At 43.3% G+C, this 19,164-nt stretch overlaps 1 protein-coding gene across 1 annotated transcript in view; it reads right to left on the reverse strand.

Annotated features, from left to right (window-relative positions):
- The window catches only part of ARFGEF2 (ADP ribosylation factor guanine nucleotide exchange factor 2), a 52,827-nt gene extending 36,076 nt beyond the window's left edge, over nt 1-16,751 (reverse strand). The window contains exons 1-2 of the mRNA XM_063459658.1: nt 16,487-16,751; nt 3,325-3,355 (exon numbers count right to left, since the gene is read on the reverse strand). Coding sequence (XP_063315728.1) covers nt 3,325-3,355; nt 16,487-16,619 — 164 coding nt within the window. The 5' untranslated portion in view covers nt 16,620-16,751. The remainder of the gene's footprint in view (nt 1-3,324; nt 3,356-16,486) is intronic.
- Between the last annotated feature and the right edge of the window lie 2,413 nt (nt 16,752-19,164).

Genomic DNA, 19,164 nt, shown 5'->3' on the forward strand with positions numbered 1-19,164 from the left:
TAGTGCCAGGAACGCCCTGGCACCCATTCACCGTAAGACGTTAAACTGTTTGAGCACTGTTTGACAACTAACCTGAGTGTCGCCAGACACCCATGCCACATATAAGCCTTTCCAGCAGGTACGCTAGCTATGAAGAACACATGCAATGGATGTGGCGTGGGTGTTCAGTGGGAGCCAGGTATGTTTGACATCTTACAGTGGGATGGCTCCCGGGCACTTACCAGAGTAATATGTTTGAGAGACACTTCAAATTGAGAAACATTGCCACGCGTAGCAATACCTTTAACCATTTAACTGAACTGATTTTGTGATCAAATTTCAGATGTCAAGTATTTTGCATTGTCATTAAGAATTGTGTTCTCATTGCTTGTGAAGCAGTTATGTATTTTTTTTCCTTTTCATCGCTGCTAAAGCTTGTTTTGTGTCTTTCATTGTTCACAAAGCTTTGTAGACCAAGCTCATTGTGTTTCTGCATTGCTCTTCAACTGTGTTCGTTTGAGGCATTAAGAATCCACTCAGAGGGGGCGTGGCTAGCTGAGCAGCTAACAAGACGTGTTGGTGTGGAGCTCCGGCTGAACACACTGTTTTAATCGACGAATCGCCACGAAATTCCAACAAACACACCAGACAAACAGCCTAATACTGACCCAGATACCCCCAACCTCAATATGGGGCGAAAACATAGGAAAATAACCTGCCTGGAGGGCTCATACACGCCTGACATCAGACGGTCCTTCAATAGGCCGCAAACACAGACACAAACTAAGATGGCGCAAGGGGATAACCAAAGCTCCAGTGACTCAGAGGCATCGGCCCGAGAAAGGGGCCCCCCGACCATACAGACCGCCAACGCAGTATACCAGACGGAAGACTCCGACTCTGACAACTCGCCCTCGACAAAAGGTGATATTAAAAAGTTATTACTAGACCTACGGAAGGTATGGAAGTCGGATCTGGAAGAGGTGCGGTCCGAGATGACCGGGGTCACAGCACGCTTGGGAGCAGTGGAGACAAGAGAAGGGGACAGAGACGTTCTCATAGCTGAGACTCAAACCCAAGTGGCCTCCCTGACCCAGCAACTCCAACAACTTACCCGCACGGTGACCGCGATGGAAACCAGGCACCGCAAGAGAAACGTCCGGGTCCGCGGAGCACCGGAAACAATAGGCCCAGAAGCCCTGCTAGAGTTTGCCAACAAAATGGCGATCGTGATGGGAGCAAAGAAAATCGGCGAAGCATGGCCTATTACAGCGGCATTTAGGATCCGGAAGGCCGTGGCCGCCCCCGCAGACGCCCCCAGGGACATCATTGCACTCACCCGAGACATAGCGGTAAAAGCGGCAATTCTGGCCCGCTCAAGGAAGACGCCCACCATCACGGTAGATAACCTTCACATCAAAGTATTTGATGACTTACCATTTGCAACGCTGCTAGAAAGGAGAAGATTCATGCCAATCACTCGGCAGCTGAGAGACTGCGGTATTAGATATAGATGGGGGACGTCTGGCACACTGGTGGTGCCGCATGGGGACAGAGTTCTTTTGCTGTCAGCAGAGGAAGACCCCACGGACTTCCTACAGGAGCTCCAACTCCCTCAGCCCGGACTCCCTGGACAGGGGAAAAGCAAGACCCCCAGCTCCACCAGCGACAAAGCAGCACTGGAGAAAGGCTCTGAGGAGACAGGAGCACAGAGAAGGCCACGTCCACAGAACCCTCCATAGGACTGTTAGAACGCTAAAGGACTGGACATACACCTGCCTAATGGGCAAGTTGGGGACATTCGGGCGAACCAGGCTCTTCACAAGCCCCCAAGTATCTATTTTGCCATGTATCCCTGTTTTTACTATACTTCCACCTTTTTTTTTTTTTTTTTTTTTTTTTTTGCTTGTTTGTTAGTTCGTTCGTTTCTTCCCAATGTGTTTATTTTGACTTCATTAATCTTGCCAACATGTGATAACAAAGAGTCCACCCCACACGAATCGCCGAAGAGGTCGGCCAATGTAACATGTACTACCATCACGAGAGTCGTTCACATATGGTACCTAGGTGGTTAGTTTCACCCCACAAGAGCCAGCAACACGCTCCACTAATGGGATCATGTTACCTACATATGAGAAACTAAAACGTATTATAGAAGTATATTGTACAACTCCACATGAGTTGCTAACTCGTGCTGTCCGCGAGCCTATTTTAACCCCACGAGAGTAGCTAACATGCACTGCCAACGCACTCACCCTTACTCCACTACAGCTACGAACAGGCGATCTCACTGAGCGTACGTTACCTCCACTAGACACGCTGATGTGACCTGCCAATGTGTACATTTTGCCTTCCCAAAAACTATTACCAAATGTTCCCAATGTGCTTAACATGACCCCACACGAAGTGCTCCGTTACACCATCAATGTGCTATACACTTAACGTTACAAAAGCCATTAACGGGAAGTAACAAAGTGTCCCCTTTTTTTTTTTTTAAAACCCACATGAGCGGCCAGTATGTCTCAACCCCACATAGGCGGCTAGCGTGTTATATCGTATGGCTCGTATTGGGCCCGCCTGAGCTGCTAGCATGCTGGACTGAATAGTTAGCTTTAAATCCTCATGAGATATCAGCTTGATATACCAAGCTACACACTTTAAGCCTGAAAGAGCAACTGGCAGGTTACACCAATCTTCAATAAGCTTAAGCCCTCATCAGCCACTAGCATGCTATACTATAGTGCACACCTTAAACCCATTGGCGCTACTGGCGTGCAGTACCAACCCGTAAATCTTAACCTTGAGGGCAACTAAAATGTTAGACTGCCATAGCATATTGTACATCTCGAGGCCGTGAGAAAGGCATGCACAATGTACAGACCTGTGTGCTTATTAACTCCTCAAGAGGTTTGTTTCAGTAAGAGAAGGCTAGAGCAATTATCCCAGAATGTCTCATGTTAACTATTAACCAATGTTAAATTTGCTTTTTTTGCCTTTTATCCTTTTGTATTGGATGATTGTATGTTACCTCGAAAAATAGTGGAAACTACTCCACAACAAAAATAAAGAATTATAAAAAAAAAAAAGAATCCACTCAAACCATCATGGATTGAAAGGCTGAGAATTAAGAGTGAATTTCAAAATCAAAGCGGTGTCTGAGAATTCTTTCAGTATGACTACATTGGCCTGAAGTGTAAGATGAACTTTGAATTCCTGAAAATTTACACTGAAGTGAAAAGGCCTATCCACACGAGTTCTGATTTAACATATTTGCAATGCTTTACCTTCTAACCACATATTATACACAGACACGGTCTTAGTTTGGAAACATGGTTCTTTACTTACTTCTGCTGGTCAAATTCACACTTGATCTCTTCTGCAATGAAAAAAATTAAAATGTTAGAGTAATATAAATACGAGACAAAAGCAGCCAAACCGAGAGAAGTCCAGGATAAAGAAAGTGTGGCACGGTAAGGGTTTATTAGCTGAAATGGGAACATTCTACAATGCAGCTACTCTGACCTACAAACTACAATACATTGGCCGACACACCACCATACCCCTATTTACTGAACAAGCCTCTGCCGTGGAGTGATCTTATAAAGCACAAGATAATGCGTTATCAAAACATGCACCTTTTAACTTTAACTTAACCAAAAACATAGGGTTCAGTTTGGCAGCTCTTACCGTTTCTGATTAGCACCTTAATAAAACGCAAAGCATTCACATGGCGGATCCATTCTTACCCAATTATAGAATTAACTCAGGAGCTGGTTTTGAATATACAGAACAAAATATAAGAATCTGTAATAATAGCTTCACTAGACTCTCACCAGTACCGTACAAGGCAGTGACTATCATACTCATTAACATGTGATCGGGTCAATATCAGAGCCTCTTCCAACCATTGGAGAACCAATAAAATGACATGGCACCGACTGCCAACCCAGAGGTAGAGAATCAGTGGGTTCATTTACTGCTCTGGAATAATAATGGCCGACCTTATAGAACCCAGCTCGTGGACAATCCCATGATATTTGGTAATTAAAGGGACACTATAGTCACCTGAACAACTTTAGCTTGATGAAGCAGTTTTGGTGTATAGAACATGCCCCTGCAGCCTCACTGCTCAATCCTCTGCCATTTAGGAGTTAAATCCCTTTGTTTATGAACCCTAGTCACACCTCCCTGCATGTGACTTGCACAGCCTTCCATAAACACTTCCTGTAAAGAGAGCCCTATTTAGGCTTTCTTTATTGCAAGTTCTGTTTAATTAAGATTTTCTTATCCGCTGCTATGTTAATAGCTTGCTAGACCCTGCAAGAGCCTCCTGTATGTGATTAAAGTTCAATTTAGAGATTGAGATACAATTATTTAAGGTAAATTACATCTGTTTGAAAGTGAAACCAGTTTTGTTTTTTTCATGCAGGCTCTGTCAATCATAGCCAGGGGAGGTGTGGCTAGGGCTGCATAAACAGAAACAAAGTGATTTAACTCCTAAATGACAGTGAATTGAGCGGTGAAATTGCAGGGGAATGATCTATACACTAAAACTGCTTTATTTAGCTAAAGCAATTTAGGTGACTATAGTGTTCCTTTAACTATAGCACTGAGTCAAATGTGGTCCTGCAGATCTGCAGTACAGGTTTCCCCTAATACAATCATTACCCTATGAAACAGTTAATCTAGTAAGCACAACTAATTAATAGTGTAGATTTAAGTTCCATTTATCAGAGGGGCTGCCTGCAGAGACAGGTCTACCCTGCAGCTCCCCAATGGCTTTATATATAAGGGTGGGCTAGTATTAAATGGCTTCCTTTAGGGGGTTAGTAAAGAAGGCAATTATTAGGGGAAGAGGGACATTTTGCTACTTGCTACTAATGTAAAAGTGAATGTTATTGAGAACAAGATTGAGGCATTTTATTTACACCGCATCAAGTCTTTCCACATGTAATACAGTAACGGGACAGTAATGATAAGAACGGTCTGCAGCGTTATCACTAGAACTAATCAGTGAGTTTCCTTAAAGGGGAACAGTCACTTCTCAGGAAATTACACCACTGAACAGAACACTGAAAACTACCGACAACTTGTGTTAACATTATTTTCATGAGATTCTGCCCTTTTCACTTAAATGTACATTAAACATTTAACAACGGCCATCACAATCCTGTTCGGTCCTGGCAGAGCCACACATTGCTCGGTTTCCATTTCTTCTTATCACCATAAGCTCTCTCTATTCTGACTGAAAGGAGAACGCTTATAACAAGGACTGACAGGGCCAAGATGGAGGCGCCCAGAGATAATATATCACTGTGTGGGTTTCTACGTTTTTTATTTAAATTTTCAGACATTATAAACACATATCTGTTAAATATAGAGGAAGAGCAACAATAATATAAAAAATCATGTGACAGTCCTGCCTTAATATTTCCCTTTTATTCACATAGCTTGTGGTGACATTTATTCACTAGCAAACATGGATTTAATTATGTTCCCATTTTGTGATTTGTATCACTATGCTGGTATAAATAATAAGATATGCTGGCTGCACTAGGTGTGGGGGTATTTCCCACAATGCCAAGCGTTGCACCCGCTGCAGCATCGCGCTAGGCATTGTGGGAATGGCAAGTAAATAGATCATGGATCTGGTATCTGCAGGCATGTTCTATTAGGAAAGGTAGAATATTGTGAAATGGAATCACCAGCCTTTGTGGGCATTTAAATTGGAGATTCAATGATCACAATGTTCTACCTTTCCTAATAAAACATGCCCACAGAGATCAGGACGTCTGTAACTTATATAAAAGCTAGATATGCGAGAAGGACCGCTCTATGATCTTATTCTGCTAATTATAGAAATACCTGAGGAAGCGGGATCAAGGGATTCTTACCAGCAGATTTGGAGGCACAGGTAAAACAAGCTTATAATTGCACGCTCGCTAAATTACCCGCAGATAAGACCTCACCTCACCACACAAGAAAGAGACCTGGTAATACTGGAATAATCACACTGACTCTGCTCCTTCAGAAGTCAGTTGAAACTCTCAGAGAAAGTGGTGAAACGGTTTCCGAAGCTCCACTTTGAACATGACTTTTTTACAGTTAATGTGCAAATTTTAAACCAAAATAGAATCCTTAGCTAATGAAAAAGTGATGTTAATCTGGCAAGCATAATACAATAACAGACAGAAATAAACCCATCGACTGATCATTTAACATTTGTCATAACTTGGTGGAAAACCTCCTACAAATCAAACGGAAGCTGGTGCGACTTTACTTTAGAGTTTGCCAAGAGGTGATCACAGACCGGGGGGGGGGGGGGGGGGGGGGGAGGAAGAGGGCACTGCATTGGAAAACTGTGTGAAAAACTTTTACAAAATCATTCCACAAGAACTATTTCTGATTTCAAATAGTTTACAATGCAAAAGATTTTTGCACTAAAAAATAAACTAATGTGGTCTTCTGGTCTGGAACTGCTGCAAAGCCACTGCCGCAGAGACATACTAGGAATGGCAGATGGATTACTGTAGGATCTGGTAGACTTGGAGTTGTGGATAAAAGGCATATTGCACAGTCTGTTGCTCTACATAATTCATTTTCTGCACTTTCAGAGTGTAGTGGTGTCGTGGAGAGAGGCACTGAGGCTAGTGGTGTCGTGCAGAGAGGCACTGAGGCTAGTGGTGTCGTGCAGAGAGGCACTGAGGCTAGTGGTGTTGTGCAGAGAGGCACTGAGGCTAGTGGTGTTGTGCAGAGAGGCACTGAGGCTAGTGGTGTTGTGCAGAGAGGCACTGAGGCTAGTGGTGTTGTGCAGAGAGGCACTGAGGCTAGTGGTGTTGTGCAGAGAGGCACTGAGGCTAGTGGTGTTGTGCAGAGAGGCACTGAGGCTAGTGGTGTTGTGCAGAGAGGCACTGAGGCTAGTGGTGTTGTGCAGAGAGGCACTGAGGCTAGTGGTGTTGTGCAGAGAGGCACTGAGGCTAGTGGTGTTGTGCAGAGAGGCTTGGTGAGGCTTAATAGAAAGCAGTTGTTGGTGGGGGATTCCATCATAAGAGGTGTGGAGATGGACAATGGTGGTCTTGTGAGGTGTCTTCCCGGAGCTACTGCTCACAGAGACAGGAGACGTATCGGTAATATTGTTAAGCAAGCAAAGCAGGAAGGGGAATTGGATGTACTTGTCCATTTAGGGACAAATGACTTGGCTTGCAATGAAGTTTCAGAGGTTAAGGAAGTTTTTAGTGTTTTTGCCAATGATATACGGCAGGTTGCTTCCACATTGTCATTCTCTGAAGTTCTGCCTGTGCATAACACTCAGAATGACAGGCGGATGCGTATTAGGGACTTTAACTTGTGGCTTGGTGAATGGTGTCGGGAGCAAGGATTTGGCTTTATTGCTCATGGTAGCTCTGTTTGGAATGGAAATAAACTGTACAAAAAAGATGGTTTGCATCTTTCTCAAAAGGGAACAAATGTTCTCAGTGAGCAGTTCAGAGGTTTTGCTAGGATGTATTTAAACTAGGAGGGGGGGGGCAAAAGGGTGATAAAACATCAATCCAATTGTCCCCCAAAACAAGGACAGAAGGTGCCTGTAGCAAGTGTGTTAAAAAATGATAAGCTTAGAGTCATGTCTACAAATGCTCGCAGTTTAGGGAATAAGATCCATGAACTTGTGGCAATAATGGCAACTGATAGTGTAGATTTAGTCGCTGTTACTGAGACATGGTATAATGAGAAAAATGACTGGGACATAGCAATACCAGGGTACTCTTTATATAGAAAAGACAGGGAAGGCAAGGAAGGGGGAGGGGTGGCCCTGTATGTAAAGAATAGCATAAAATCTAGCCTAATAAAGGTTAGTGAGGCGAACATAGAGTCAGTTTGGGTTACGTTAGAATTTGGTAATCACACAGTAACTCGTGTAGGTGTGATTTATAGGCCCCCAGGACAAATTGAAGAGTTAGATAATCTACTAGTTGAAGAAATAGATAAAATGACAATGAAGGGGGAAGTTATCATCATGGGTGACTTTAATCTTCCTGATATAAATTGGAAAACAAAAATAGCTACTTGTGCCAGGAGCACACATATTCTAAACTCCCTACTGGGATTGTCTCTAAAACAAGTCGTTGAGGAGCCAACTCGTAAAGAGGCCATACTAGATTTAGTGTTAACAAATGGAGATTTGGTATCAGATATTACTGTAGGTGAAAGTTTAGGATCCAGTGATCATCAGTCAGTGTGGTTTAATATAAGAACAGTGACTGAGTCACACCACACAAAAACAAAAGTTTTAGACTTTAGAAAAACAGACTTTTCCAAAATTAGAATATGTGTAAAGGAGTCAATATCAGACTGGAGCAATTTAAATGGAGTCCAAAAGAAATGGGATTATTTAAAAGTTGCACTACTGAAGGCAACAGAAAATTGCATTAGGCTTGTCAGTAAAAGCAAAAAATTCAAGAAACCACTGTGGTACTCCACAGATGTAGCCAAAATAGTAAAAAACAAAAAGTTAGCATTTAGTAATTATAAAAAAACCCAGAGTGAGGAAGACAGAATGACCTATAAGATTAGGCAGAAAGAGGCTAAGCAAGTTATAAGAGCTTCCAAATCACACACAGAAGAGAAAATAGCACAGTCAGTAAAAAAGGGGGACAAAACCTTTTTTAGATACATAAATGAGAAAAGAAAAGTAAAACAAGGATTAGTTAGATTAAAAACAAAAGAAGGAAGGTATGTAGATGAGGATAAAGGTCTAGCTGACTGCCTCAATGAATATTTTTGTTCGGTATTTACAGATGAAAATGAAGGAAAGGGACCTCAGTTAAGAAAAAGGATAAATGAGTCATTTATTACACGTGAGTTTACAGAGGAAGAGGTTCTATTTCAACTGTCAAAAGTAAAGACAAATAAGTCAATGGGACCTGATGGAATACACCCAAAGCTATTAAAAGAGCTTAGTGGTGTACTAGCAAAACCATTAACAGATTTATTTAACCAATCATTGATAACAGGAGTAGTCCCAGAAGATTGGAAGTTAGCGAATGTTGTGCCCATTCACAAGAAAGGTAATAGGGAGGAGTCGGGCAACTATAGGCCAGTAAGCCTAACTTCAGTAGTGGGGAAAGTGATGGAAACCATGTTAAAGGATAGGATTGTTGAACATCTAAAAACACATGGATTTCAAGATCAGAGACAACATGGGTTTACTTCAGGGAGATCATGCCAAACTAATCTTATTGATTTTTTTGATTGGGTAACTAAAATTATAGATCAGGGTGGTGCAGTAGACATTGCTTACCTCGATTTCAGTAAGGCTTTTGACACTGTTGCACATAGAAGGCTTATCAACAAACTACAATCTTTGAGTTTGGATTCCAATATTGTTGAATGGGTAAGGCAGTGGCTGAGTGACAGGCAACAGAGGGTTGTAGTCAATGGAGTATATTCGAAGCTTGGGCTTGTCACCAGTGGGGTACCTCAGGGATCTGTACTTGGACCCATTCACTTTAATATTTTTATTAGTGATATTGCAGAAGGTCTTGATGGTAAGGTGTGTCTTTTTGCGGATGATACTAAGATATGTAACAGGGTTGATGTTCCAGGAGGGATAAGCCAAATGGAAAATGATTTAGGTAGACTAGAAAAATGGACAGAGTTGTGGCAACTGACATTTAATGTGGATAAGTGCAAGATAATGCATCTTGGACGTAAAAACCCAAGGGCAGAGTACAGAATATTTGATAGAGTCCTAACCTCAACATCTGAGGAAAGGGATTTAGGGGTGATTATTTCTGATGACTTAAAGGTAGGCAGACAATGTAATAGAGCAGCAGGAAATGCTAGCAGAATGCTTGGTTGTATAGGGAGAGGTATTAGCAGTAGAAAGAGGGAAGTGCTCATGCCATTGTACAGAACACTGGTGAGACCTCACTTGGAGTACTGTACACAGTACTGGAGAACCTATCTTCAGAAGGATATTGATACCTTAGAGAGAGTTCAAAGAAGGGCTACTAAACTGGTTCATGGATTGCAGGATAAAACTTACCAGGAAAGGTTAAAGGATCTTAACATGTATAGCATGGAGGAAAGACGAGACAGGGGGGATATGATAGAAACATTTAAATACATAAAGGGAATCAACACAGTAAAGGAGGAGACTATATTTAAAAGAAGAAAAACTACCACAACAAGAGGACATAGTCTTAAATTAGAGGGACAAAGGTTTAAAAATAATATCAGGAAGTATTACTTTACTGAGAGGGTAGTGGATGCATGGAATAGCCTTCCAGCTGAAGTGGTAGAGGTTAACACAGTAAAGGAGTTTAAGCATGCGTGGGATAGGCATAAGGCTATCCTAACTATAAGATAAGGCCAGGGACTAATGAAAGTATTTAGAAAACTGGGCAGACTAGATGGGCCGAATGGTTCTTATCTGCCGTCACATTCTATGTTTCTATGTTTCTATGGTCTTTATTCTATGCAATCTACGCTGCTTCTCGCAATGCAAGAGACCAGCATGTTTTCCACTTTCCTGACTTGGCTGGGAACCTGTACTGCCTTCCTGGGTTATTTCACATAATAGGAACACCATGAACGCATTTACAATGGCATTGCGCTCTTTACATCTGCTGACATAGTTGGCAGGCACAGTGCTGGTCAGCTCAGACTGCTTCAGGAACATCTCCCTCTGCTGTGCACGCCCCGTGGAGTACGTGAAGGCATGACACCCCAAGCCGCTCTGCACACCCCTGTGGGGTACGTGAAGGCACGACACCCCAAACCGCTCTGCACACCCCTGTGGGGTACGTGAAGGCACGACACAGATCAACTGGACTACAAGGAGGGGGGCTGATTAGAGATAAGTGGCCCTAAGAGTCAAAGCGATACTAACACACTTGGATTGTGGTTTTATTTGTGAGTACCCATCTGCTGTTTTAGGCACAGTAAAATATTATTATAAGAATTATATTCCTAAATAGCAGCCACTGTTTAGGTGTTTCAAGACACTATTTATACATTAGTACAATTTTGCTCCAGGGACACATTTGGCTTCCTTTTTTTTTTTTGCTTAGTAAGTTTTACAATCTGCCAACAACTCTTTAAGGCATGACAAAAATCAATTCAATGTAGGAAAGTCTTAGCACTTCACACATGGTCTGAATATACAGCAACATCTCAACTCGGAATGAAAGTATAATCAGCCAAAGAAATGCACAAAACAGAACAAAAGTAGATTTTCTAACAGGTAAGACTGACCAAGACCTCACATTCTATCCATGCAAATAAAGGAATTTCAACCTTTCAAAGTGCTTTCCTTTTTAATCCCTTTTTTGAACTACGATCATATCTGCTCGACCTCTCTATGTCCAAACAGGCTCCGAGTTCTATTGGAGAATGGGTTGTACATACTGGATAAAGTAATAACCAGGCGGCAACATTGACTGCAGGCCCAGCTGGCACGAGGACTGGCGTTCACAGAACTGGAAGGGACGACATTAACCTAAAAGGTCATTAAATAACAAAGTGCACTTAAAGTAAACACAAGTAATGTGTGACACAATCTGTCAGCCTCAGTGCAAATAACAGAACTGCCAGCGGGGTTCAGTCCAGGCCGATAGAACTGAGAATCACTCATCGCAGTGTCAGGACAGTAATACACACAACTAGGGATCAAAGTATCAAATTAGCAGAGCTTTGTAATGTTCCCATCATAATATAACATAGGACGGGTTTAACCCCTTATGGATATATCCCCATCATAATATAACATAGGACGGGATTAACCCCTTATGGATATATCCCCATCATTATATAACATAGAACGGGTTTAACCCCTTATGGATATATCCCCATCATTATATAACGTAGAACGGGTTTAACCCCTTATGGATATATCCCCATCATTATATAACATAGGACTGGTTTAACCCCTTATGGATATATCCCCATCATTATATAACATAGGACGGGTTTAACCCCTTATGGATATATCCCCATCATAATATAACATAGGACGGGTTTAACCCCTTATGGATATATCCCCATCATTATATAACATAGGACGGGTTTAACCCCTTATGGATATATCCCCATCATTATATAACGTAGAACGGGTTTAACCCCTTATGGATATATCCCCATCATTATATAACATAGGACTGGTTTAACCCCTTATGGATATATCCCCATCATTATATAACATAGGACGGGTTTAACCCCTTATGGATATATCCCCATCATTATATAACGTAGGACGGGTTTAACCCCTTATGGATATATCCCCATCATTATATAACGTAGGACGGGTTTAACCCCTTATGGAAATATCCCCATCATTATATAACGTAGGGCGGGTTTAACCCCTTATGGATATATCCCCATCATTATATAACATAGGACTGGTTTAACCCCTTATGGATATATCCCCATCATTATATAACATAGGACGGGTTTAACCCCTTATGATTATATCCCCATCATTATATAACGTAGGACGGGTTTAACCCCTTATGGATTATCCCCATCATTATATTACATAGGACTGGTTTAACCCCTTATGGATTATCCCCATCATTATATAACATAGGACGTGTTTAACCCCTTATGGATATATCCCCATTATTATATAACGTTGGACTGGTTTAACCCCTTATGGATATTTCCCCATCATTATATAACGTAGGACGGGTTTATCCCTTATGGATATATCCCCATCATTATATACCGTAGGACAGGTTTAACCCCTTTTGGATATATCCCCATCATTATATAACATAGAACAGGTTTAACCACCTATGGATATATCCCCATCATTATATAACGTAGGATATATGCCGATATTCCAATCAATTTATGAAAGGTTTGACAAAAACTAGCGGTTCCCTGAGCTTCGTGGTCATTAAGGGGTTAAAGATTCCTATTATGAATGATTAATACCCACAATAAATATCACCACGAACAACATCACACTTCTTAACCAAACTGAGAATTTTTTTAATGTAAAGTTTTTTTGTCAACTGTCCACGATTCCTTGTGTGGCGAATAACCACTATGTGAGTGTCTGTGACTCACAAGCTGGGGGGGTTTTACACTGGCCGACACAAACACAGAGCTGCTACACATACACGCTCAAAAATAACACATTTATAACTTCATAAAGCAGGAAAAGCAAAAAAAAAAAAAAAAAAAATCCAAATTCTGGAGTAATCACTTTAGGTTTTATTTGTTATAACAAGGAATGTAGAGAATTGACAAGTAAAATACAAATTTACAAAAAAAAATTAAAAGAAATATGCCATAATGGTCTATTTACCCAGCTCAGATACATGGGCCCAAATTAGTCATTTCCTTGTCAATTCTAGAGGTTTGTACCCATCGCTCTGGAAAGGATAGCAGACTGATCTTTCAACGAATCAAACATCTGATCGCAGCTGAATCCCTAAATACCTAGCCATCTCACCGCCTTGTCCCTGAGATGTTAAAAGAATTGAGTTAATAGTTTGTCTGATGGGGAAACCTTAACATTGTTCAAAGTAGCATGCCCTTCCCTACCCTTTAAAGTGTACCTGTTGTAAAAACTGGCCTGCAGGGTTATTTACTAAGGTGAATTGCAAATTGCAGACAAAAGTAGCTGAACTGCATGCATAGTTGATTTAGGCTGGGGACTATTTTGGTCTTAATTTTGAGATTCACTATAAACTGCTGACTATTGTCACTTCAGTAAAGAACCCTGTCTGTGTCACTATACATGGAACTTGCTTGCAAATGCATGGATTTATATCTTGTTTTCCTATCTGAACGTATCCACATGCTATCTAGTAGAGATAAAACTACGGATATGACATCCCATGATAGCAACCCACGGCTCTACAATGTGACTGGGAAATATCCCACAATTCCAGGAGAGGCAAGCTGCGCGTCGATTGGTGGTTCTCCATTCACAGAAATCATTTTGCTGGTGTTTTGCCAGCACAATGTACAGATCAGCTGCATGCCCGACCGTGAGTGCGTGATAGGTACATGTTAAATACTAATCTGCGATGTTTAAAGTAGAATGATTGGAGATGTCTCAATGCCTTTTATATTTTAATGTTATTAACATGCAAAGCCCAACAACACGGTAAACCTCACAACAAAAGCCCTAAAAGATTTAGAAGAATGCTGTAACGCACGATGACAGCTGATATCTAAAACCAAACAGAGTTAATTGTGTCCTATTAAAATACACTTGATAGACTGGTTAAACTGGAATGATGAGCAGTCTGGCTATCATGGAAATTCCACCACTCAAAAAAAAAAATCAAAAGACATGGACAGCTTTCAAGTAGGTGGCCAAGGCAGCATTTCCATTATGTGTATCTTTAAATTTAAATAAGGTGGGCGGAGGATTTCCCACCCTCCCATCGCTATTTTATTACTAAACGACAGTAATATATGTCATAATATGCTTGAAATCTGATAACACCAATATAGGACTAGTTTAGGCACAAACCCGTTTCTAATCCAAGCAATATCTTCTCAATAAACTTGTATGAATAATTAACTCACAGAGTAAGCTCCTAGCTGGCTGAAAACACGTCTTGCAGAAAAGTTCTCTATGTACACACCGGCAAGGTGAAAATGGAAAACACCCTTCAGGTAACATATGCTAAACTGATCCCGTAACAGATAATCCACACAGTGAATGTGACAGCCACACCATCAGCGCAACGCCTAGAATTGAGCCTATATGGTATTTCTTTGCTCAAAAGACCAGAAGGTAAATAGCTCTTACTGTGTAATAAAGCCTTGCTGAGTGAGCGCTGATTATCCTCACTACTAAGGCAAATTTCTTAACACTGAAGGACTTTAGCTGCTGAGGAAGCTCTTGGATGAATTCAGCAGAAGTCACTCTAAATGAATGGACCCTGTATGACAGAGAATGATGACAGCTACAAGTACAACACAGGTTAACCCTTCAATGTGTGCTTGAAACAATCAGCATTTCATTATTCCCCTAACCCAGCAGGATATTAAATGTACTCCCTGCCTCCCTTTTACAGGTACCTGTGATGGCTCTAAGAATTTAGTGCTGGCTAAGCACTGGCAACCAAGCCAGATTAGTGCTCGATGCATTCTACAGCACTCGTAGGGTAAATATATCACAATAACATAACGCTGCATGTCATTAGTCTCCCAAATCAAGACATTAAATGCATCATACGCACCGTGCCACCATTCCCTCTTTACCCAGGACTCCAATTTCCTGTGCAATCACCATCCGCAGTCCCCATTCCTCCTATCCCAGTGCCATCAACACCCTGTGCCTCCATTCCTTTTACCCACTGTATCATTACCATCCTGTGCCATCACTATCCTGTGCCCCCAGTCCTCCTACCTACCCCCTGTGCCATCACTATCCTGTGCCATCAGTCCTCCTACCCCCAGTCCCATCACTATCCTGTGCCCCCAGTCCTCCTACCCCCTGTGCCATCACTATCCTGTGCCCCCAGTCCTCCTACCCCCTGTGCCATCACTATCCTGTGCCCCCAGTCCTCCTACCCCCTGTGCCATTACTATCCTGTGCCCCCAGTCCTCCTACCCCCTGTGCCATCACTATCCTGTGCCCCAGTCCTCCTACCCCCTGTGCCATCACTATCCTGTGCCATCACTATCCTGTGCCATCACTATCCTGTGCCATCAGTCCTCCTACCCCCAGTCCCATCACTATCCTGTGCCCCCAGTCCTCCTACCCCCTGTGCCATCACTATCCTGTGCCATCAGTCCTCCTACCCCCAGTCCCATCACTATCCTGTGCCCCCAGTCCTCCTACCCCCTGTGCCATCACTATCCTGTGCCCCCAGTCCTCCTACCCCCTGTGCCATTACTATCCTGTGCCCCCAGTCCTCCTACCCCCTGTGCCATCACTATCCTGTGCCATCAGTCCTCCTACCCCCAGTCCCATCACTATCCTGTGCCCCCAGTCCTCCTACCCCCTGTGCCATCACTATCCTGTGCCATCACTATCCTGTGCCATCAGTCCTCCTACCCCCAGTCCCATCACTATCCTGTGCCCCCAGTCCTCCTACCCCCTGTGCCATCACTATCCTGTGCCATCACTATCCTGTGCCATCAGTCCTCCTACCCCCAGTCCCATCACTATCCTGTGCCCCCAGTCCTCCTACCCCCTGTGCCATCACTATCCTGTGCCCCCAGTCCTCCTACCCCCTGTGCCATTACTATCCTGTGCCCCCAGTCCTCCTACCCCCTGTGCCATCACTATCCTGTGCCCCCAGTCCTCCTACGCCCTGCCTCCATTTAGGAAGCAGTGATGCTGAGGACAACGTATCCCATTACGGCTGGCTAAGCCTAGTGGGAGTTGAGCCATCCCTGGTATCAGCCTCCCCGTGGGCCCCTGTCAGTCTCTGTCCCCGCTCCCCGGGGGCCCCTGGCAGCCTCTGTACCCGCTCCCCGGGGGCCCCTGGCAGCCTCTGTCCCCGCTCCCCGGGGGCCCCTGTGACAGCCTTACCCAGGGCCACCTCACACGCCTTCCTGAGCTGGGAGCTGTGGGCTTTCTTGGCCTCCTTGTCGGCCAGGATCTTCTCCAGGGCCCGGGACAGGAACATGCTCTTGGTCTTGGTCTTGGTCCCTTCCTCCTGCATCTCCCGGGACAGCCGCCTGTCCAGTCCTGGCCCGCCGCCGGTCACTCGGAGCTCGAGCGCAGCGCCATCAGGAAGTCACACAGCGCTTACCTCACCACAGCGCCGCCATCTTGGCTTCCGTCACGTGACCGGAGTCCCCGCCACGCCCCCTGCCTCCAGGTTGGCAAACCGCATAGGGTGACGTCACAGGGCGTGGCCAACTGTCAAACAGTGGGCGGAGAGAATGACGTCACGCTGGGTAACTGACAGCTTGGAGCTCTGGACTGGATCTACAGAGAGACCCCCTGGGCTGTTATAGGAATGCCATCACGTGACCTGAGTCACAGAGCTCCCAGGGAGCCTCAATGGGGAAATAACCCTATCATCATATAATCACAGAGCTCCCAGGGAGCCTCAATGGGAAATAACCCTATTAACATATTATCACAGAGCTCCCAGGGAGCCTCAATGGGGAAATAACCCTATCAACATATAATCACAGAGCTCACAGGGAGCCTCAATGGGAAATAACCCTATTAACATTATCACAGAGCTCCCAGGGAGCCTCAATGGGAAATAACCCTATTAACATATTATCACAGAGCTCCCAGGGAGCCTCAATGGGAAATAACCCTATTAACATATTATCACAGAGCTCCCAGGGAGCCTCAATGGGAAATAACCCTATTAACATATTATCACAGAGCTCCCAGGGAGCCTCAATGGGAAATAACCCTATTAACATATTATCACAGAGCTCCCAGGGAGCCTCAATGGGAAATAACCCTATTAACATATCACAGAGCTCCCAGGGAGCCTCAATGGGAAATAACCCTATTAACATATCACAGAGCTCCCAAGGAGCCTCAATGGGGAAATAACCCTATTAACATATCACAGAGCTCCCAGGGAGCCTCAATGGGAAATAACCCTATTAACATATCACAGAGCTCCCAGGGAGCCTCAATGGGGAAATAACCCTATTAACATATCACAGAGCTCCCAGGGAGCCTCAATGGGAAATAACCCTATTAACATATCACAGAGCTCCCTGGGAGCCTCAATAGGAAATAACCCTATTAACATATCACAGAGCTCCCAGGGAGCCTCAATGGGAAATAACCCTATCAGCTTAATATCACAAACTCCCAGGGAGCCTCAATGGGAAATAACCCTATTAACATATTATCACAGAGCTCCCAGGGAGCATCAATGGGGACTAACCCTATCAACATAACACAGAGCTCCCAGGGAGCCTCAATGGGAAATAACCCTATCAACATATCACAGAGCTCCCAGGGAGCCTCAATGGGAAATAACCCTATTAACATATTATCACAGAGCTCCCAGGGAGCCTCAATGGGAAATAACCCTATCAGCTTAATAACACAGAGCTCCCAGGGAGCCTCAATGGGAAATAACCCTATTAACATATTATCACAGAGCTCCCAGGGAGCCTCAATGGGAAATAACCCTATTAACATATTATAACAGAGCTCCCAGGGAGCCTCAATGGAAAATAACCCTATTAACTTATCATAGAGCTCCCAGGGAGCCTGACTGGGGAAATAACCCTATTAACATATCACAGAGCTCCCAGGGAGCCTCAATGGGAAATAACCCATAAAAATGTTCATGCTTTATGAGGGTAAAATTAACGTTTCTACCTCAGAAGAGAATAAAAAAATTGGGTGTAGGCAAACCTTATTAACAAAGGAAAGGGAAGGAAATAACACTTCGTGGAGGAAGTAGGATAAAAGTACATGCAGACAAAACGAGCAAAAAGTTAGATTAACATAAATACAAAGGCAAAAAGTGCAGAGAGATAATGGCACTTGTAAGTCAGGGTTGACAGGTTGGAGAGAGAGATGAGAGCAAAACAGGTCTACTATCTGTTGCTTTTTATTCTCTTCTTTCAGGTCCATAAAAGGCAATAGGGAAAGGTATCCTTGGTGAGATAGAAAGGTATCCTTGGTGAGATAGAAAGGTATCCTTGGTGAGATCGAAAGGTATCCTTAGTGAGATAGAAAGGTATCCTTGGTGAGATAGAAAGGTATCCTTGGTGAGATAGAAAGGTATCCTTAGTGAGATAGAAAGGTATCCTTAGTGAGATAGAAAGGTGTCCTTGGTGAGATAGAAAGGTATCCTTAGTGAGATAGAAAGGTATCCTTAGTGAGATAGAAAGGTGTCCTTGGTGAGATAGAAAGGTATCCTTAGTGAGATAGAAAGGTATCCTTAGTGAGATAGAAAGGTATCCTTAGTGAGATAGAAAGGTGTCCTTGGTGAGATAGAAAGGTATCCTTGGTGAGATAGAAAGGTGTCCTTGGTTAGATAGAAAGGTATCCTTAGTGAGATAGAAAGGTATCCTTAGTGAGATAGAAAGGTGTCCTTGGTGAGATAGAAAGGTGTCCTTGGTTAGATAGAAAGGTATCCCTGGTTAGATGGAAAGGTATCCTTGGTTAGATAGAAAGGTATCCTTGGTTAGATAGAAAGGTATCCTTGGTGAGATGGAAAGGTGTCCTTGGTTAGATAGAAAGGTATCCTTGGTTAGATAGAAAGGTATCCT

The sequence above is a fragment of the Pelobates fuscus genome, chromosome 6, assembly GCF_036172605.1.
Source record: "Pelobates fuscus isolate aPelFus1 chromosome 6, aPelFus1.pri, whole genome shotgun sequence".
NCBI classification, from domain to species: domain Eukaryota; kingdom Metazoa; phylum Chordata; class Amphibia; order Anura; family Pelobatidae; genus Pelobates; species Pelobates fuscus.